Below are 23078 nucleotides of genomic sequence, written 5' to 3'. Positions count from 1 at the left end.
GAGCAAGCCTGCTCATTTCTGTCTGGTGTCTAGCCAACAACAGGATCTCACCAAAGATTCCAGCAACTTCCCCTAAGATACTGCACAAATCTGCAGAGCCAGCAGCAGGAAGAGTCAGGTGAACATATCCTGTTTCTTGTTCTGCCTTGAACATAAAACCATGGCTTTAAAGAAGGTATAGGATGGATTACTAGAATTATAAGTCCTCCAAGCTTGGATATAGAATAATTGAGTTAAAGCTCTTCATTTTAACTTTGCTTTTCGAGTACACTATTACTTTGTATAGTCTCTTGGTCAAGATGTAACTTCTACTTATAAAAATATTCCTATAAAATTTATACATTTTCACTGTGGGGTGGTTAAAATGCAGACACTTGCATTGTAGAGCTTATGCAACTTTACCATGGGATGCAGGGAGGTACTCTGGGTCTGAAAGTTCTACATTCAAGTGCTGTTAGCCACTTACTGGATTGCAATTTGGGAGAAGTTCCCCGGATGGCTGTGAGTGTTCACGTGTGACGAGTGCCTCATGTTGCCCTGGCACCATGGGCTCTGAAGCGTTAGCTCCCTTTCTCTCACTTGGGCTTTCAGAAGATCTGGGGAGTACAGAGATTAAGAAATAACTTTTCCTTTCACTCTAGAAATAAAAGGGAGGCATGGTAGTTTCTTAATTAAGCTTTACTTGATGAAGCAGCTACCTTTTTTTAAAAAAATGTTTTTCATTGTAGATGGACACAATTTTTTTTTGTATTTATTTTTATGTGGTCCTGAGGATCGAACCCAGGGCCTCACACATGCTAGGCAAGTGCTCTACCTCTCAGCCCCAGCCCCAGCCCAGCAGCTACCTTTTGAGCAACAGGATTCTTCAGTTATAACAACATCATATGTGGAAAAACATAACTGGTGTCATTGATGTGGACAGAACAATTCTGTCATCATTTAAAGGAAATAAAATTACATTTAAAAATGTTAAACACATAAGAAACAAACCAACAATAGTTCTGCCCCAATGAATCCTGAAAATTTATTATTTGGGGGAATATCACATATTGATCCTTTGCTTTACAGCTCATGATAATAATCAGAAAATATACATTTTGAAATAAAGGTCAAAAGAAAATAGTTACATATAATACATATTATAGACTTTTTATTTGAACATAAGCAAAGCATTACTAAAAGCATATTTATAGTCCACAACTAGTGAACGTGGTAATTTTCTGTTTAAAGCTGCAGCAACTCAAATCCTTCTAGGGTCAGTGAAGAAAGACATTGAGAAATACATTTAGGGCCATCATCGTGTCTGGTTGTGAACCCATATTTTTAATCTTTCCCCTCCCCCCATATATAAGTATATATTTTATTGCCTTTATATTCTGCTGGTTTAATATAATTAGTATACTAAATAGTTATCTGCATTTATTTGATTTCTAAAAATATATAAAATGCATTGGAAAGAGCTCCTGCAGCTTTCTAGCAGTCACTGTCCAGGCATCGAAAGCTTGGTCGGCAAACATAAAGCAGCAATACTGAATAAATAGTGATTGTTGTGTTGTTTGATACAGCTGGTGGCCTTCACCCAAAACTTAAAAATACTGTAGCAAACAGTAGAAACATGCAACTTAAAAAACTGACATAATACAAAAGTAATACTAATGAGCTAAATTTTAATACAATACAGACTAAAAAGACAACTTTATGTAGAAGAGAGATTCAAACACAGTGCCATTATATACATATAAATTAAGGCCCAATTTTTCAAAGGCAATGTACAACTGCCCAACTGCTCACAGCCTTTGCATGCCTGAAATCGAGTTTTTGCTTTTTCCACATTATTTCCTCAATCTAATACAGTTCTAACTTGGAAAGGTGTTTACATAAGTGTCTTTTCAATGAAGAATTCTTTTTCTCGAAAGGCTGTTTTGTTCTTATTCACAAAGAAAGCTGTCTTTTAGTACAGGGATACCTTTTATTTTTACTGTGGAAGCAAGTGCTTATCTGTTCTTATACATGGCCATACTTCACATTTCACACCACATATTCTGTTTTTTTTTTATTGTATTATTCAGTTTTTTGTTAACTTGATCAGTCTAGTTTTCTATGCAAATATAGGAACTGACAATTTACTCATTGGTGACTGGGAATTAAGTGGGCAATTTCTACTAAAATTGAAGTCTCATAAAAAAATTCCCTGTGCATTAAGAGAAAAACCAAATATAAGCAAATCAAATTATAAAGAAAATGAAAAAAACTGAGGTGACCCACTATGTACCATTCTCTGAGAATAATGATATTCTAAAGGTCAAATAGACATAATGCTATTTCAAATGATTTCTTGGTAAGAAAAAACCACTTTAATATCTTTAATAGTTGTAGAAAATCACAATAAAACACTTTACAGTATGATTCAAAAAACACATAAATTTGTATTCTAATTTATTATTTAGAACCTGAATTATCCCTTAGATGCAAAATTTTATGTTTGGTATTTCTTTATACCATTAACTTCTCCCCCCTCCAAAAGTATCCAAAGATGTGGCACTTAATCTAATTCATTTGTATTCACAATAGGTAAAAATGATCACAAATAGACTAAAATATTTAAAGATGTTTCTACAGAAATGAGTTTTCCTCTGTTTTAAAAAAAAGATTTAAAAAATATTCTTCAGTTATGTGCTTCCAGTAGTATGACTGATTAAAAAGTACTGCTGCTCAATGTGTTCATTAATTCATATTTACATCTTCCCATCTAGGAAACAGTATTTTCATGTGTAACTAGGTCCATTATTTGGCAGCTTGAAAATTCTGAAGAAGTCAGAGGTTAACTGGGGATACTATGCTGGAGAACCCAGGACTACTACAAGTTGGTTGGATGCTCTCTATCTTTCTTTAAACTTATTAGGCAATTCTGTTAATAATTTACAAGTACTAAATTAGATACCGACTTTTGTGTTCTTTGTGATATACCAAGGCATCTTTGTAATTTCTAATTGCAAAGTGTAATACACCTACAGTTTAACATTTTGATTTAAATAGAATACAATTTATAAAATGTTTTTCTTTGTGAATAAGGTCTCAATTTCTCTGAACAACAAAATGACTCAGTAGAGGATAGGAATCTTTAAAAGTAAGGCATATATTGGGCATACCTAAATCATTATTGTCAAAAAAGCTACAAATTATTTAGACATTTAATTCTGATTTTTAAATATATGTAGATATGAAATATATATTATAAACTGAGAGCAAATGTGTACAGGTTATGATTACTTAGTTAAGAATCATTTTTCCTTAAGTTATTTGCAAAACAGTATAATGGCAAGACCAATTTGATAACTCCAAGAACCCAAAGAATAATATGTTCAGTTGAGGTCTACTACTTAGCTGGACTAGAAAAGGCAACACTATGTTACTTTCAGTTCTCTAGAAGCATCTATATATTTTCATAGTCATTCTTAAAATTTTTCATAGGAAACCTAAATAAAGCAGCATTCTCAGCATTCATTAAACCAAAATAAGTCTAATGTGTTGAAACATCCAAAGTTGCCTTCATGCATAAGATATATCTCTTTATTGTTACCATGGCAATACTATATTAATCCACTTTTATTTTGTTGCATGTAAGTAATACAGAGAATATATTTCCTTTAGAACTAAAAACTACTTTAAATTTCAGATTAAAATATTAATTATATTGTACCAAATTTGATCAGAGGGAAAGTAAAAGTGGCTAAGAAGTGTCTGACAGCATCTGTCTAAATATTACTTGATAATCTCAGTTAAGCCACTACTCATGGTGGAGTTGTGGGCTCATTTTTGGCTTTATAAATAAAACAATATACACACAAATGGAGATTTATATCCTATAAAAGTCAAACTTAAAAATGAAAAATATACTCTGAATTTAACTTTATTTCCTTGGTAAAAAGGAGCTAACTCCAATCTACTCTCTCCCTAAGTGACTGAAGAAAAAGCACAGTTGTTCATAATATACAGAGTAAATTATGTGGAAGCAATAACTCACCTGTAGGCGTGTATACCAACAGACCATACATGAGAAATGGGTTATTTTAAAATATATAATTTGAAGCAATATTCACAAAGTATACTAACCCGATCCTCAGGCCTCTATAACATATATTATATTAATTCTGAGGATCCTTGAGTGTAAATGATAAGGCAGGACAGAAACAAATCACATAATGTATCAGGAACCCCCATGACTGTTTGAATAGATATACAACAATTAGGTTTTTGCTCAACATGATATGAAAGACTGCAAACTTTAACATGTATAATTTACCTCATGAAAAACATTTCTGTTATGTGGTCACTTATATATTTGCAAATACTGTGAAGGAAAGATTAAATTCCATATTAAAAAGAAATCTCAATTACTTCACCTAATTAAGCAATGGCTAAAACAGGCTCATGAAATTAATGCAAGTGGGTTCTTCTGGAGTTAGTCTGGATGGTGGAGCACCCCATGACACGTGTGTAGTTATAAATCCGTAATGCATGGATAGAGTCTGACAACATGCACACAGTCATAATCACACAATATGTAACATAATTAAATCACAGGATAAGTATTAATAAAAATATTAAAACATTAACATTCACACATTAATCAATTACAAAGAATAAATTAAACTAAACCAGTCACATATTTCTCTTTACTCTTAATTCACGGTTTATTTATGTATACACATAGTATAATACTTTACCAATGCTCTCAAATGCTACAAATAAAAATGAAGGCTTTGTATTACAGCTGCTGGACAAAAATGTCAATACTGTTGATGTGTGAAAACAGTTTCTTTGTTCTTTAGCATCAGTGCACAGGGTATGGCTCCAAGTGGTATGCAATTTAGGAGAGAAAAAAATATGGTGACTTGTGAAACATGTCCTCTGTTCATCATTGGCACAAATCAAAGTAGAAATTTGACTGTCCTTGGTACTTTTATTGATCTCTCCCCTAAAGACAGATAATGTTATACATATATGCCTTCAGGATTAAAACCAGACGAGATAGGATTCTGTAGAATACGAAGATTACTGGGAAGCTGCCGAGATGAACCAGGTCGCTTCAGGGACCCAGACTGGAATGGTGCCTCTAAATGAGAAATAAAGAAAGTCACTTGATGTACTCATTACTTAGCAGCGCTTAGCAATGTGACAAATTAGAATATTTCCTGCCTTAAAAAAACCTGAGAGAGAGAACTGCATATAGCAACCACTACAAACCCTTGTGGACTATGAGGTGGGAGAAAACTAAGACTATCTCACATGGGACTCTAGCTGACAGGCCAGGTTTGCAGGGTAGGAAGAGTGAATTTTTTTTTTTTTTTTTTAAGGTAAGCATTCTTCTTACCTTTTGGTTGTTCAGATTATATGTGCATAGACTGGAATGGTCTCTTAAATATCAGCACATGTTAGTAATACAGACTTTCAGAAAGGGAGAAAGGGAAGAAGGAACATTAGGGAAACTGAGAGATGCTGAAATTCAAATTAATACACTACGGCTCATATATACTCAGGTAAAAGTTTCATAAAGAAGCAGTTAAATTTTTGAAACTAAGTGATAGGAGATTTGGTAATTACATGATTACCTAAGTAAACAAAACCAAATTATTGTTTTTCTCTATAAAAATGGGAAGCATGTTAATTTTTGAAAAAGTGACCCACTTAAAAATTAGCTATGAATGGTAGGCTGACACTTTAACTAACTGCAAACAGTTTATTCAAAGTTAACCAGTGAGAAAAAAGGAAAAAAATATTTATCAATCCCTTACCTCTTTCTATATCTGCCTGTGAGGCCTCTATTTCAATGGGCTCGGCTGGCAAAACGGTAACTTTTGTCCCTGTCTGTTGGATAAACTGCTGGAGATTGACTTGCCGCAGCTCTTTGGTCAACTGCTCCAGTTCTTGTTCTTTGTCCTAAGTGGAAATTATTATTGTTATTTCTTCATCTGAGGATTTGTTATTGGCCAGCTCAAGATGTCCAAGGACAGTCCCTCTGCTGCAGGGGCTAAGGCAGCACATTTAACAAACCTGGATTACATGGATACAAAGGTCACTTGCATTCTGTGGCATGGGCCAAAACAAAACAAACGAAAGACAACAGCTTCTTCAGTCTGCCCTCTAAATTGAAATGCTTCCCTTTGGAACATCACCATGCATTCATACAAAATATAAGGCATGTCTATGAAGTTTCATTTAACAAATTGTTTTCTGGGTTGGGGTTGTGGCTCAGCAGCAGAGCACTAGCCTAGCATGTGCAAGGCACTGGGTTTGATCTTCAGCACCACATCAAAATAAATAAATAAATAAATAAATAAATAAATAAAGGTATTGTGTCCAACTTAAAAAAAAATTAAAAAATTGGTTTCTCTCTATCCTAGCATTATAGCAGTCTTGTCAAGCTCATCACAAATTTCCCTACTAACCATTTCATAACTGACTGCAAATGATGAATAAACTGGTCCAGGAGATTTATTAGAGTTCTTGGTTTTTATAAGGTGTTTTTCATCACATCTATTATCAAGATAGCATAAGCAAAGCAAGATTTTCACAAGAGTCTCAGTCTGAGGTTCTTAAATTCTTGACAAAGACTGCCTGAGAACTACAGATCCTTAGGGAAGGATAGTCTGGTTTAGATAGCTGGAAAGCTCCAAAAGTAAGGAGAGGCATCCTGTTATGTATGTTACTTTCTGTCTCTTTCTATTCTGTCTCTACTGGACTTTCAGGAAAGGCAGCCTGGCCTTAACTGGGCTGGACATATCTGAAGGCTCTGGTAGATACTAGAAGTGAGGAATGATTTTCTCCATTTACATTGAGTGAACGATGGTGTGTGGTAATGGGTTAGTAATCTGCTATCAGGTACTTCTCAATGGGTACATGGTTTACAAGTAATGATTGTCATTACTGTAATAATAGCAAAGACAACATGACTTCCTTTGTACTCTTCTTAAACTGTCAAAATAAATCCAAATAGTAAAATGCTAACAAATGAGAAATTCCTGATTTTCAAAATTTTGGTGGTAGTATTATGTCTTACCAGTTAGTGACAGACAGAGAAAGGAAACCATCTTGGTTCTTCTGGAAATCTCAGCTTTCCCAGAGGGACGGTATGTATCAATATTAAAGCAGCTCTTCTCAAACATAGTGTGCTATTTGGTACTATTTGGGGCTCTCAATACATAAAGATTCTGAATTTCTAGTAAGTGTGTCCTGAACTGCCTGCTGTGAACTATACTTTGAGTAGTGAGCTTCCAACTAGTTCTATCTGACAGAACTTCTTGGAAAAGTTCGGCATTTGTGCTATCTAATCAACAGCTGCATGTACTATCAAACACCTGAAATGTGACTGTGACCAAACACAGAATTTTAAAATTATTTTATATTTTAAACTAATTTACTGAATATTGATTTTAATTAATTTAAATTTAAACAGCCATCAATTGTCTTTTTCATTTCATCTGTTAGCAACTGTTTCATAAATCTTTACAACTCCTGTATAACCACTACTGTGTTTTCAAGAATGGGTATCCAAGAAATGTAAGTTGAGTGATCAGAGTTTAAGTGGTAAAATATAAACGTTCTTATATAGGTACCAGGGAGAGGGAAGTTGGAGAGTATGCCCCTCCTTTGTGCCCCTCTAATTAGGAAAGTAAAGAGGGATATGAGGGAGAGGAGAGGCGGGAAGGTGACTGGGAAAAAGGAAAAAAGCTGGGGCTTGACAATGGAGGACTGACAGACAAGCAGTCAGACACAACCCTTGGTCAATCAATCTTTGTAATCTCATCTGGCTTGGGTTTCCCTCTGAAAGGAGAAGGTCAGGTGCATTATCTCATCATTAGTATCCATTCCAGGTCTAGGGTTGACCCTTCTGAGGTTGTGCTCTTCTATATACAATCACCTAATGTCACAATTGTCACAGTGAAAAGCCTCTTCCATTGAGCACCCATCAGTGTGGTGTTATATCTGAACTTTGCCATACATCACAAAAATTCTATGAGACTTTTAAACAAAACTAGGTTTCTAATTCTTGAAATACAGAAAAATGAAGTCCTTTAAAATCAAGGGAAACACTCAAAAAAGAGTCCAGGAATATATTCTTTAAATAGATGAAACATCCTGTTAATAAAAATGTTCTTACCTGTAGTCGTTTGGTGGCCTGTCCAAGAGATCTTTCCACAGCTTTAATACCATTTTCCAACCTCAAGCTCTGCTGGCCCTGGATGTCAATCTCCCCTTTGACCTTACCAATCTGTCCTTTAACCTCTTCCTCGTTGATTTGTGCCTCCTGAACTTCCCGTTGCAATTTTTCTGCTTCAAGACCACTTTCCATAGTCTGGATTTGTGCCAAATAGTCCTTTAATTTGCTTTCACACTCTGTGATTTTCTGTCTTATTTCTTGAAGTTGATCCTTTAGCTGCTTTTCATTTTCCTGTTCAATCTGTAATTCATTTTCCCAAAATTCTTCCTCCTCAATTTCTACATCATTTCTTTTGATCTTTTGCTCCAGGCGGACAATTTCCTCTTCAAGGTTAGAATTATACTTTTGCTCCCAAAATCGTATTTCTATTTCATTAGATTCTAACTGCTTCTCAATGGATTGAAGCTTCTCTGTCTGCAAACGAATCAGTTTCTTCAACTCATCTGCTGTTGTTTTGCAGTTATTCAGCACCTTTTGCTTAAATTCAGTTTCTTTACTTTTTCCAAAAATGTCCATCAATCCTTTGGCACCTCCTGTAAATGTCAACGATTTTCTTTTAGGTTCTCTTCTTTTGATTGATTTGTCAATTTGAGGCCTCAGTTTGGCTAATGGGGGGAGACTCTGCCTGTATAAAGTTCTTTCAGGAATTCGAGCCACACTATCTGAAGTGGGTCTTTCACTGAGAGATGGCCCCGTTCGACGCAGAATTAACTGTACATCACTAGCGTACTGCCCCCATTTGTTTAAGGATATGATAGGATTTTCATGAGGTGCTAAATGTCTTTCAGTATCTCTCCATTTTTCTATAAGTGTGTACCTTCCAGTTCGACCTAGGCAGGAAAGATAAGAATAAATTGTGGGATATGTAATAGATAAACAATGCAACAGAGAACAGCATTTGACACTCGTGTTTTGATTAGAATCAAAATGTCAAATTTTAAGAGTCCAGTCCATGTTGTCTTTAACACCTTCAGTGGAAGATCACAAGATACCAAACCTCCCAAGATATGTAACAACACAAATGACAGAATGTGAATCACACAGTACTCTTCAGATTTGCTTAGAAATTCAACTTCACACTTTTAATCTGATTGAGTCTCACACACCTATCAAATGCCTAATTGCTTGGAACTTCTTATTTGGGACAAGACTGAACAAAGTTTATATTCTAGTCAAAGCAAAGGAGGACACCAAGGGCTAGACCCAGAAGGTAGATAGCACTGTTAAACTTAAATAAAGTTTAGATTTGATGTGCAAGTCTCTTGCACATTGGGATCTGGAGAGGCTAGAGATGACACCTCTCCTGATGCACAGCCGAGAGGGACTTGCTACTCAGGTCACATAGCTGGAACCTTCCCGACTCTCCTCTCCTCTCATATCGCTCTTTACTTTCCTAATTAGAGGGGCACAAATATAAATATTAACTCTGGCCAATAAACAAGTGACCTAATGAAAACAACTCTTCAAAATAACTTTAGGTAAAAAAAGTAGCCTGAAGAGGCAAAGCCTTGCTCAATTTTGACAATAATAGTTTCAAAGATTCTTAAAAATTAAATAAATTTAAACTGTTTTTTATTATAAAAACAGGGCTGGGGTTACGGCTCAGTGGTAGAATGTTTGAATAGCACGTGTGAGGCACTAGGTTTGGTCTTCACCACATAAAGATAAATAAATAAAGGTATGTGTCCATCTATAACTAAAAATATTTTTTAAAAAATTACATTTAAATTAAAAATACATGTTGAATGTATTAATTATAAAATTAGATAAAATTTTAGAAGGCAGTGTAAGGATATAAGCTTGAACTAACTTCTAAGTATGTTCACATAAGGTATTTTAATTTTCTTAAAAGTGTACATTACTATTTAATATTATTACAAGGAAAAAACCTTGTCATGCCATCCAGTAATTATATTAGCACATAAAGCTAGTGACTTACCTTTCCTGACTTCTTTTTTAAATGTGATGAGCTTCTGAGCCAATAGTATTTCCTTAATTATGTGTCAGATATCTGGATGTGTAAATAGGAACACCCATGTATGCAATTCAGAAGCAGCACATAAAGAATGATTTAGTTCTAAGCATAGGACTATATTCTTTAAGGAAACCTGAGTCCTATGTGCAGCCCCAGGGCTGTGGATGCTTTAATCCTGGGTAAAACTACTCACTGGATAAAAACTTCACTTCTAAAATATCTCACTGATTTTGAATGGCAGATGTAGAAAGAATCTACCATACTGCTTGGCCCATAGCAGACATTCAGTATACTGCAGCTGTTTGACTTTAAAAAAAATTCTTAAGCAACTTTCAACTATGTGTAAAGCTGGAGGGAATAGAAAGGTCATGGCTCAGGGTTGGAAGGCTTGTGTTCAAGTCTGCCATCTGCATATGTTATTTGAACAAATTATTAAATGTCCTTTAGCTTCAGTATCCTTATCTGACATAAAGGTTGTTCTGAAAGTCAAGTGAGAATGTAAAATGTAAAAATGTGTTGCAAAACTGAAAAGTGGTATATAAATATTAGTTACTACCATCAAAGTATTCAGGCAAACTAAGATAATGGAAAAGAAAACCTTAGCACATTGGATTGACTTCCATATTTCTAATGATTTTCAGGTTAAAAATTGCTCTAATTGGGCAGCTGGGGCTATAACTTAGAGGTAGAGTGCTTCCCTGTATATGTGAGGCACTGGGTTTGATCCTCAGCACTACATAAAAATAAATAAATAAAGATATTGTGTTCATCTACAACTAACCAAACCAAACCAAACCAACAACACTGTAATTGTCTCAAGAAAAACCACTTATCAGCAGTGTTAAGACTGTTCACGAAGTCACAGCACTTTGATTTGTTTCTGGCTCTGCTGCCTATCAGCTACTTTAGGCATTTTGTAACTCAGTGTACCCATCAGCAAGATGAGGGGTTAGATCAGACTGGTAGAGCCCCCTCCAGTTCTATCAGGTATTGGAGTATCTCTAAAAAGAAAACTGAATCATTACATTATACAAGTTTAATTAAACTTTCTAAAGACCCTAATGTACTCACATTTACATATAAAACGGATTTCCCAATGCTTGATGGTGCTGCTTATCCTCTGAGAATGTCTTGGTAGAAAGCTATGGAAAACTGATTTGACTGCCAGTGTTACCTTTCATTGTATTATGCACATTTAGTGTCACTAGGCAAAAAGAAAAAAGTCCATATAAAAACCTTTTTGTAATTTTTTTAGATGTAGATGGACATGATACCTTTATTTATTTATCTTTATGTGCCTCACACTTGCTAGGTGAGCACTCTACCACTGAGCTACAACCCCAGCCCCTAAAAAAGCTTCTTTTTAAAAAAAGATAAATGAGAAGGAGCTTCTTCTCAGAAAAGGAAACAATGTGAAGAGAGAGCCAGAATGGGAGAAAATCTTTACCACATGCACCTCAGGAGAGCATTAATATTCAGGATATATAATGAACTCAAAAACTTAACACCAAAAAACCAAATAATCCAATCAATAAATGTGCTACGGAACTGAATAAACACTTCACAGAAGAAGAAATACAATTGATCAACAAATATATGAAAAAATGTTCAACTTCACTAGCAATTAGAGAAATGCAAATCAAAATTACTCTAAGATTCCATCTCACTCCAGTCAGAGTGGCAATTATCAGAATAAAGCAACAATAAATGTTGGCAAGGATGCTGGTGGGACTGCAAATTGGTGCAACCATTAAGGAAAGTAGTATGGAGATTCCTCAGAAAACTTGGAAGGGAACCACCATTTGAGCCAGCTATCCCACTCCTGGGTTTATACCCAATGGAATTAAAATCAGCATACGACAGTGATGCAGCCACATCAATGTTTATAGCAGCTCAATTCACAATAGCCAAGCTATGGAACAACCTAGATGCCCTTCTACAGAGGAATAGATAAAGAAAATGTGGTATATATACACAATGGAATATTACTCAGCCTTAAAGAAGAATGAAATTATTGCATTTGCAGGCAAATGGATGGAGCATTATTATATAACTATTTTTAAAATTGATTTTAGAATCATAAAACAAAATCATGACTTAAAAGTCACACCTTATTATTTTTTTTGACAAATACACATTGAACACCAAATATTTTTCAGAATTAGTGCCTGACTCTGGAGTTACAGGTTTAATTAGATTGCTAACTCTCTTTATTAGCTTTAATTTTAACTGATGTTTGATTTTGTTCTTCAGTATCAAATCCTGCCCATTCCAAAGATTAAAATACTGTACATTATTTTAAAATATAATGACAAAGAGCTGACATTAATCTTATTAGTTTAATGCTAATAATACCCTCATGATTTTGGACGTATTAGAAATAATGTCAGTAACACCTGTATTGCTTTTTATCTATGGTGAATAAACTACCCTACAGCATTTTTAAAAAACATTTGGAACTATATATACTTTGATAAGAATTTTATTAAATATATTGTACATTTTTTTTGTATTTTTTGCAGAATCTAGTGAATATAACTATTCCTTTCCATAATGGCTTAATTAGAGTTTTATAATGAGTGCTGATCTTTGTAACAGAACTTATGCTGTATCACCTTATGATCTGTATGTAAAATGCTTTTGATGTTTTTATATAATCACCTTGATTGATTCTGTGAGTTAAGCAGTATAGTTATTCTGATCCTCAACAGTGAAGATGACATGCAGGCATAATATAAATTTATCAGTGAATTAATTTCAGTTTTTATTTATATATATGTTTACTAATACAACTCTCTCTCTATATATATATATACACAAAAATTATAGTATAGAACCACCTTTTGACCCAGCTATTGCCCTTCTCGGACTATTCCCTGAAGATCTTAAAAGAGCGTACTACAGGGATACTGCCACATCGATGTTCATAGCTGCACAATTCACAATAGCTAGACTGTGGAACCAACCCAGATGCCCTTCAATAGATGAATGGATAAAAAAAATGTGGCATTTATACACCATGGAGTATTACGCAGCACTAAAAAATGACAAAATCATGGAATTTGCAGGGAAAAATGGATGGCACTAGAGCAGATTATGCTTAGTGAAACTAGCCAATCCCTAAAAAACAAATGCCAAATGTCTTCTTTGATATAATGAGAGAAACTAAGAACAGAGCAGGGAGGAAGAGAAGGAAGAAAAGATTAACATTAAACAGAGACATGAGGTGGGAGGGAAAGGGAGAGAAAAGGGAAATTGCATGGAAATGGAGGGAGACCCTCAATGTTATATAAAATTACATATAAGAGGTAGGCGCTAGAAGGCAAATGCATTCCGGAGGGGTCCGGAGGAATTCTGTGTTTGCTGCGGTAACCTCTTCAGCCCGCCAAGATGGCGATGCAAGCGGCCAAGAGGGCAAACATTCAACTTCCACCTGAAGTAAATCGGATTTTATATATAAGAAATTTACCATACAAAATCACAGCTGAAGAAATGTATGATATATTTGGGAAATATGGACCTATTCGTCAAATCAGAGTGGGGAATACATCTGAGACCAGAGGCACAGCCTATGTGGTCTATGAAGATATCTTTGATGCCAAGAATGCATGTGACCACCTATCAGGATTCAATGTTTGTAACAGATACCTCGTGGTTTTATACTATAATGCTAACAGGGCATTTCAGAAAATGGACACCAAAAAGAAGGAGGAACAGTTGAAGCTTCTCAAGGAAAAATATGGCATCAATACAGATCCACCAAAATAAGTGTTATCTGCATTTTCACTTTGGACTAAAACCTTTTATTTTCCTTTAAATTTTGATTATTGTGATTTCTCATTTGAGATTCAAAATTATTTGCTTGAAACTTTGATATATACTAGAATACATTTATAAACTTGAAAAAAAATTATAGTGAAACTATTGAGAAACTATTGAGATAACTCTTTACCACAAAGCATTTATCTTGATAGTGATTTAATAAAAAATTACATCTGAGTACACATCAAGCAAGTTATGCTTTTAACCCATAGCTAAATCAGTCCCAGTATACTGAGAATATTATGTAATCAGGGAATTACTGCCTACTTAGGATGATATGATAAGCTTAATACCATTGAAAATAATGAAGTTACTGAGTAGCATTGTGCTTGTTACTTTATTTAAATAATATTAACCAAAGTAATAGGAATATTATCACCAAAACACAAGAAGATTTTGGGGATTATTTATTAATGCAGTATAAATAAAATCCTTCCTGACTGATGCATGTTATGAATTACTTGTACTCACATTTGTTAAAAATAATCTTTAATATATGTGGAAAATGTAGAAAATATTTAAGATTAAGTTTGATTAGATTACTGATATAAATACTAAAGCTGTAAATGATCACCATGGTTATAGAAAGGAGTCTATTTCACTAAGATTTTTACTTCTTCTTTTAGTATAACTCAATCAGTAACTGTTTTCTAACAGTTGTCCATGGAGATTATAGGGAGCACGACTAATACAATGACAGTTAAGAGGAGGGGTCTTCAATCAGACCACTGGCTACAAAAGAATAGTAATTAATATCTTGGTGCCTTGGTTTGACCATTTGTAAAATACAGACAATTATAGTGCCTTCCTCATCAGACTGTTATGGGGGGGTGAGGATCAAATGACATGGAAGATTAATTCATGATACAAAAGGTGAAAAGTAAGATTTTAAAACCTAGGAAAGTATAATTTTTTTATTAAGGCTCATCTACAGAGACATTAAAAACATTGCTTTTAGTTTTGTTAAATAAAATTTATAGGAGGTCATTGGTTTAGACTGAGCTCTTGGCACAAGGTAAAACAGACCAAACCAAAATGGGGTAACGTATGCTAAAGTTCCATGTCACCAACCCAAAACTAAGTTGTTTCTCTGACCTTCTGAAACAACAGGAGAATGATAGATAACAGCCAACCCACCAAATAAGCTGGTTTGAGCCAGCTTGATGAGAAAGTCCCCTCCGTGTTGACTCTCACCAGGAGAGTAATTCTGAAGTGACCTATCTGTTTTTTGTACTTTGTTTCAGCTTTCTTTGGCTCCTCTCTGTCTATAAAACCAATGTTCTCTGCTGGGCTTATCAGAACACTAATTCTACTTTATAGAATGAAGTGTTGCCAAATTCTAGAACTGCAAATAAAATAAAATTAAAATTGTTAAAATACTAATTAAAATTCTTTATGCTGTATTTTTGCCATTGATGGTGGTTAATTTTTGGAGATAGAATCATGAATGATTCTTTTGTCTTCTTTGTATTTTTCTAAATTTCAAAATATTCTACAGTGACTAATATTACTTCATAAATAGATACAATGTAGATCAGTTTAAAATTTCTAATTTTGATAATTTTCATATGAAGTTAGGAGTTAAATATGACAATGCAACATGTATTCCTTCTCTTATATTCTAAAGGAATTAATCTTAGAGATGGAAGAGTCACTGACATTAGATGGTCATCTTGTTCAGTCTAGGATTTACACACAAAAAAAAAACAGAAAAAAATTAAAAACTCATTACCCATTCAGAAATATACACTGTGTATTGTGATACATAATAAGAGATACATTTCGTTTTTGTCCCCACTTTCTGACAAAGAGCTTTGAAAACCCCTCAGAATGTCCTGAATAAAAGGAGTTATGAGAGCACTTTTTCTGTATCCATAATAAATCCTTGTGCCAGCTGGCTCAGAGGAGATCTTGGAGACCAAGTTAATCACCAATGGCCAATGATTTACTCAATGATGATTCTGTAATGGAGCCTCCATTAAAACCCTCTCAGCAATGGAGTTCAGACAGCTCTGGGTCAGTGGACACACTGTGGTGCTGGGAGATGGGAGAGGGTCGAGAAGCTTCGTACCCTCCTCTTGGTCCCTTCCTACATCATTCCTTGTCCTATGCAACTCTTTCATTTGATTATTCCTGAGTTGAATTCTTTGCTATTACTGATTTTAATAACAAACTGGCAATAATAAGTTAAGTCCTTTCCTGAGTTTTGTTTTGTGTTTATTTTTGGGTACCAACACTCAGCCACTGAACCACATCCACATCCCCATCCCTAATATTTTGTATTTTATTTAGAGACAGGGACTCACTAAGTTGCTTAGTGCCTTGCTGTTGCTGAGGCTGGCTTTGAACTTGTGATCCTCCAGCTTCAGCCTCTAGAGCTGCTGGGAGTACAGGCATGCACCACTGTGCCCAGCCCTTTCCTGAGCCTTTTGAGTCATTCTATCACATTACTGAACCTAAAGAAGCAGCTGTGGAAACCTCCAATTTATAGCTAACAAGTCAGAAGTATATAGGTGGTTTGCAACTGATGCATAAAGTGGAGAACAGTCTTGTAAAACTGAACCCTTTAACTCACCTGGTGCTAACTCCACGAGGATACTTTCAGAATTATATTGAACTAGTCACCTTACTGATCGTTTCTTTTGCTGAGAAGATGCTTTTTAGTTTACATCTATCCCATTTATTAATTCTTCATTTTAATTCTTGTGCTATAGAAGTCTTATTAAGGAAGTAGGGGCCTAATCCCACATATTGGAGATTTGGATCTACTTTTTATTCTAATAGATGAAGTGTCTCTGGTTTAATTCTTAGTTCCTTGATCCACTTTGAGTTGAGTGTTGTGCATGGTAAGAGACAGGGGTTTAATTTCATTTTGTTGTACATGGATTTCCAGTTTTCCCAGTCCCATTTGTTGACGAGGCTATCTTTTCTCCAATGTATGTTTTGGGCGCCTTTGTCTAATGTAAGATAACTGTAATTATGTGGGCTTGTCTCTGTGTCTTCTATTCTGTACCATTGGTCTACATGTCTATTTTGGTGCCAATACCATGCTGTTTGAGAGCAAATATAAAGAACTCAAAAAGCTTAACCTCAAAACAAAACAAAACAAAACAATAACAACAACATCAAAATCCCACAAAGAACAAAAAACCAAATAACTCAATCAATAAATGGGCCAAGGAACTGAACAGACACTTCTCAGAAGATGATATACAATCAATCAACAAATATATAAAAAAAATGTTCAACACTTCTAGCAATTAGAGAAATGCAAATCAAAAATACTCTAAGATTTCATCTCACTATAATCAGAATGGCAGCTATTAAGAATACAAATAACAATAAGTGCTGGCAAGGATGTGGGGGGAAAAACACACTTATACATTGCTGGTGAGACTGCAAATTGGAAAGCAGTATGGAGATTCCTTGGAAAACTGGGAATGGAACCACTATTTTACCCAGCTATCCCATTCCTTGTCTATATCCAAAGGACTTAAAAACAGCATACTACAGGGACACAGCCACATTGATGTTTATTGCAGCACAATTCACAATAGCTAAACCTAAATGCCCTTCAATAGATGAGTGGATAAGGAAACTGTGGTATGTATACATAATGGAATATTACTCAGCATTAAGAGAATAAAATCATGGCATTTGCAAGCAAATGGATGGAAATGGAGAATATAAGGCTAAGTGAAGGAAGCCAATCTCCAAAAAACAAATTTCAAGTGTTTTTTCTGATATAAGGATGCTGATTCATAATAGAAATGGGGGGGTACACATGGAGGAATAGAAAAACTCTAGATAGGGCAAAGGGGAGGGAGGGCAAGAGAGGGGTCATGGGGATAGGAAAGACAGTGGAATGAGATGGACAATGTATGAAGTACAATGTATGCTGTACACATGAAGACACAAATGGTGTGCTTCTACGTTGTATACAACCAGAGATATAAAAAACTGTGCTTTATATATAAGTGTAATATGAATTGAAATGCATTCTGCTGTCATATATAACAAATTAAAGTAAATAAAAAAAGAACTGTACTGAACGGTTGGTGTCAGGCATGTTGTGAATAAAAACAGCTCAAGTGCTTACTACATTAAAGATATGGCTTTAAGCTATGGGAATAAACAATAACAAAACAGCGGTAGGTGATAGACAATCCCAAGTAAATGTAGACCTACTTTCTGTTATCTACAGGTTTGAAGTCATATGTACTGAAAATCCAGAATTTTTTAGGTTTTAGAAAGATGGCATGAAGCCATCCTGCAATCATGATTCTGTATTTGTAATAAAACCTTTCAACCTAACCCAAGCTTACGATAGTTCTAAAGTAAAATGTACCAACATTTATATCAAATGGGATAGATGAACTAAAACCAGCCTCACATCAAGCCATTTTTTTTTAACCACTACGGAAGCAATGCCAGATATTGGGCTAACAAAAGAAATATGATAAACTTGAGGATTTCAGAATTTTTTAGATTTCATAATGTGGATAAGGGATGGTGGTGGATAAGTAACATATCAGGAGGTGAATGCTACAGAGAAATAGTAGTTAGGACAAGGAGTATATGAATGTGAACATGTGCATGACACACAGTAGTCAGAGAGAGCTTTTGTTATAAGATTATGTTTGAGCAGAGATCTAAGGGAATGAACACAAATTAACTAATTATAGAGTATTCTTAATAGAGAAAAACTAATGCAAAAATTGAGGTAGGAATGTGGTTGGCATGTTTAGGTTGGGAGGGTATACTCCAAAATGAGTGGTTTTAAATGAGGTCAGAGTAGTGAGAGAGTATGTGGGGATTCCTTTATGCCCCTGAAGACTACTGAATGGGTTCAGAATTCTGGGTTAGGAAACCACTAATGGGTTTTGAGCAGAGGAATGAAATGATGCAACATGTTTTAAAGGAATTACTTTTACAAGAAATCTGCTGAAAAGAGGGATAAGGTAGAAGTAGTGCTTTAGGTTCAAAGTGTCTCCCAAAAGCCCATGTGTTAAATACTTGGTTGCCAGACAGTGGTGTTACTGGGAGATGGTGGAACCTGACATGGGATCTAACAGAAGAAAGTTAGGCCACTGGAGGCATGCTCTAGAAGGGGATATGGAGACCCTGGTCACTTTCTGTTCTCTCTTTTCCTTCCTAGGTACTGTGAACAACTCCTCTACCATAATGTATTTTGCTACCATAGGCAAAAGTAACAGGGTAAAGCAACCATGGACTGAAACTGTGAGTCAAAATAAACCTCTTCTCCTTTTAAGTTGGTTATCTTGAATATTTTGTTACAATAACGGAAAGCTGACTGACACAGTAGGGAGATGAGCTGGAAAGCTGTTATAAAAATCTAAGTGAAAAATAATCGTGGTTTCCATCAAGGTAACAAAGTGGTAAAAAACCACCATCAGTGGTTGTTGAGAGAAGAAATAAGATTCTGGATATATTTTGAAGGTAGAATAGGGGATTTGTTGATAGGTTAGTTTTAAGGTAGTAAAGCAAGAAAGGAAGAAAAGACAACCCAAAGGTTTTGGATTCTATCAACTAAAAGAAGAGTTCTCATTTGCAGAGATGGGTAGAAGGAAGAAACTTGGAGATGGGCAGTACCTGGGACACAGAGCTTGGGTTTTGACATGCTAAGTCCAAGATACCAATCAGTTATCCTCTAGAATACACTATCTCCTACAAGAGTGTTGTCTACTACTAGCCTTACTTAGATTTAGTTAAAATTAAAAATTCATTTTCTCAGTCACACTAGCCACACTTCAAGTATTCAATAGTTGAATGTGACTAGGGACTATCATATTGGAAAGCACAGGTATAGAACATTTTTATCCTTGCTGAAAGTTTTACTGAACAGGACTGTCCTAGAAAATAAGTTTAACTGAGTACTTATTTTAGGCAAAGGAATTATATAAGAAAGACAAGAAAGCAAGATCCTCTATACTTTAGAATAATTTTCAGAAAAGAAAAGTAAGTCTTAAATACTAAAACCAGAGTTTAGTATAAAATGTGTTTGAAAACTGATTATGAAAGGGTTTTTTTGAGCAGAGTCCACCACATCATTTTAGTCCCAGCTCCAAATCAGTTACTTCTATTCAAATCTTGCTCTGGTCCCATTTGAAGAAGATACAGGGAATAGATCACAATAAGTGGGAACAGAAAGATTCTGAATCACTGATACTTTAAATGACATCAGGTATCAAAATTTTGTGGATCAGAAACCTTTTCCTTCAGTTCCTTTATTTTTTCCTCCCCTAATTTTAGCTGGAATTTATTTCTACGTTAAACTTTTTCTTTTTTTAGTTGTAGGACACAATACCTTTATTTTATTTATTTATGTGGTGCTAAGGATTGAACCCAGTGACCCATGCATGCAAGGCAAGCACACTACCACTGAGCCATACTCCCGGCTCCCATATTAAGCTTTAAGTTACCTGAGGGCAGAAAAAACATACTTTTCTTATTTTTGGTTTGGGATACCATAAAAGCAAATGCACTTTCCCTACTATAACTTGATACAGATGATCTGTCAAAGGCTTTCTGTTCACTTACACATCTGAGAGGCAGTTTGAGCTCTGGAATAATGGTACTTCTAGGACAGTTTACCAGGGAAACAAAATAGAATATTTAAATTGGGAATGTTTCAGAAAGCCTAGGATTACAATGACTGAACACAGGGTACACTCTGGATGCATAGGTAGCTTAACCACTTCATGCAAAGAGTATTTTAATCACAGTTTTACTTTTAACTATTCTGTCTGTCATAATTTGAAAATTGTCTTACATCCATCACCTACCTGTAATCTGCCAAAGTAGTGAAAGATTAGGGTAGAAAGGATTTATTTCTAGAGTATTAGATACATTCAGAATTTAAAAAAAATAAAATTAGGTTCTGTTTTGGCTCTTTGCTAATTAGACTTGATTGATTAGAAGCACTAAGACAAAAGATATTAGCTGTCATATGTATTCTCAGATTGCTGACTTATGTACATATTTTCATAGTAAATAATTTTGATAGTTTCTGTGGTTTCTTTTTTTATAGAATTTTAATATTCATTTTTTAGTTATCGGCGGACACAACATCTTTGTTTGTATGTGGTGCTGAGGATCAAACCCGGGCCGCACACATGCCAGGCGAGCGTGCTACCGCTTGAGCCATATCCCCAGCTCTGTGGTTTCTTAAAAGAATAATTTTAACTACTTGGAGAAAATGACTTCTAAGGTCTCTCTCTTTATCTCACGTGCACATGCTTGCACACACACACACAGTCATCTGTTAGTATTTATGGGGGATTGTTCCAGGACCCTGCAGATACCAAAATCTGTGGATGTTTAAATCCCTTACAAAAAATAGCATGTATTTGCATATAAACTATGACATTGTCCTACATACTACAAATCACCTCCAGATTACTTATAATAATTAATTCAATGTAAATGCCATGTTAATATACTGTATTGTATAGAGAATAATGACAAGGGGAAAAAAAAAAGCATGTACATGTTTGGTACTAGGCATAACTACTGTACTTTTGGTTCAAGGTTAGTTGAATCCATGGATGTAGAACTTGTGGATATGGAGGGCTAACTGTATATAGTTGCCTAAACAGGGTATATATGTACATGCAAACAAAAGCAACTAGTCTCAAGTTCCTTCAGTAAAAACTACTATTTTGAGCCATGGAAATTTTGGGGTTGTTTGTTATAGAAGCAATTTTCTCTAATTAATAAATCCCCTATTGTTTCTTAAAGTAGAGATAAGAAAAAAGAATTACAAAATTTTCACTTGGTATTTAAACTCTGAATATAAAAATCTTTCATTATAAGACAGATATTCAAATATATGTCAGAAGCAAATTGGTGCTGAGAAAATCTGGCACAACAACAGAAACAAGGACTAACAGCTGTTGGTTAGTTGCCAGTTGAGTCCTTCTCTGAATTCTGCATTCAATGAAGTAGTTATAATACAAAAAAAGAAATAGGTGGCCAAATTTGGAGGAATATCATAAAACACCTGTATTCAGGTAGCTGACTTTTCAAAACAGGTCTTGTACTGAGTTATTGAGGCAGCAAAAGATTCAGTTAAAACTTTTTACCATGTTCCACAAGTAAGAACATACTTCAGTTCCAAAGGACAAACTCATATCTAGTACCTATAGGCATTTTGCCCTTGAAATTCTGTGCAGAAAATATGGCTACCACACAGATAAATGTGGCCTGCAACACCACTCAACTACTTGATTTCTACAAAAACGTTTTTTAAAGTATTGTCCATGTTTTGATTCCCAAACATAACAGAGAAAGTTACATGAACAATGGCAATCCTAGTCTTCATTAAGAAAAAAAAAAAGGGGGGGGGGAATAACTAAATAAGTTGGTATAAAAGAATATGAAATAAAATTAAACATCTTAGTCTTCTCCTCTTCAATAGTTAAATTTAAGTCTACAAATATTACATTAATTTCATACTAGGGAATTTCACTGGATGTGAAAGCCTAGCATTCCTTTAATATATTAGAATGCTACTGCATTTAAGGAAAAATAAAAAATGTCAGGAAGTCTCTATCTTGGTAGGGCACTACAACCTCTAACAAAGCATCTGCCATAACGCAGGAGGCAAAGTCAAGCATCTCCATCAGATGCTCAGATTTCCTGGCAACACTGGCTGATTTCAACCTTGATCTAACTGGACATGCTTCTAATATAAACTAGCAAAACAAAAAATAAACTTTTGATAAGAAGGCTAGAGCACCTAGCATGATGTTGGACACACAGTTTCCCCTTAATATTTGTTTGCTGAATAACAGATTTAAGATGTAAATAGAAACTATAATCCACAATACTACTTTTACTGAGGCAGGAATTTATATCTTCATCATATTCCAAAATGATTTAAGATAACAAATAAATTTGCACAAATTATGACAAGAAAAAGTTTAAAATAAATTGGAAGAAACTTGAGATAGGAGGATAAGATAAAAACATCTTGACAAATTCATCTTCACTGCATAAGATTTAAAGAGTGCACATTATTTTCCTAAAAAGGAATGC

General features: G+C 34.8%; 1 protein-coding gene and 1 pseudogene across 2 annotated transcripts in view; one reads left to right on the top strand and one right to left on the bottom strand.

Annotated features, from left to right (window-relative positions):
- Positions 1-1016: 1016 nt before the first annotated feature.
- The window catches only part of Rassf8 (Ras association domain family member 8), a 133587-nt gene continuing 111525 nt past the window's right edge, over positions 1017-23078 (bottom strand). For both annotated transcript variants that reach the window (XM_076854223.1, XM_076854224.1), the window contains exons 4-6: positions 8162-9051; positions 5796-5940; positions 1017-5116 (exon numbers count right to left, since the gene is read on the bottom strand). In XM_076854223.1, the coding sequence (XP_076710338.1) occupies positions 4995-5116; positions 5796-5940; positions 8162-9051 (1157 nt within the window). In that variant the 3' untranslated portion in view covers positions 1017-4994. The remainder of the gene's footprint in view (positions 5117-5795; positions 5941-8161; positions 9052-23078) is intronic.
- Positions 13515-14075, top strand: LOC143396776 (splicing factor 3B subunit 6 pseudogene; annotated as a pseudogene).

The sequence above is a fragment of the Callospermophilus lateralis genome, chromosome 4, assembly GCF_048772815.1.
Source record: "Callospermophilus lateralis isolate mCalLat2 chromosome 4, mCalLat2.hap1, whole genome shotgun sequence".
Lineage (NCBI taxonomy): Eukaryota > Metazoa > Chordata > Mammalia > Rodentia > Sciuridae > Callospermophilus > Callospermophilus lateralis.
This window is presented reverse-complemented; position numbering and strand designations above follow the sequence as displayed.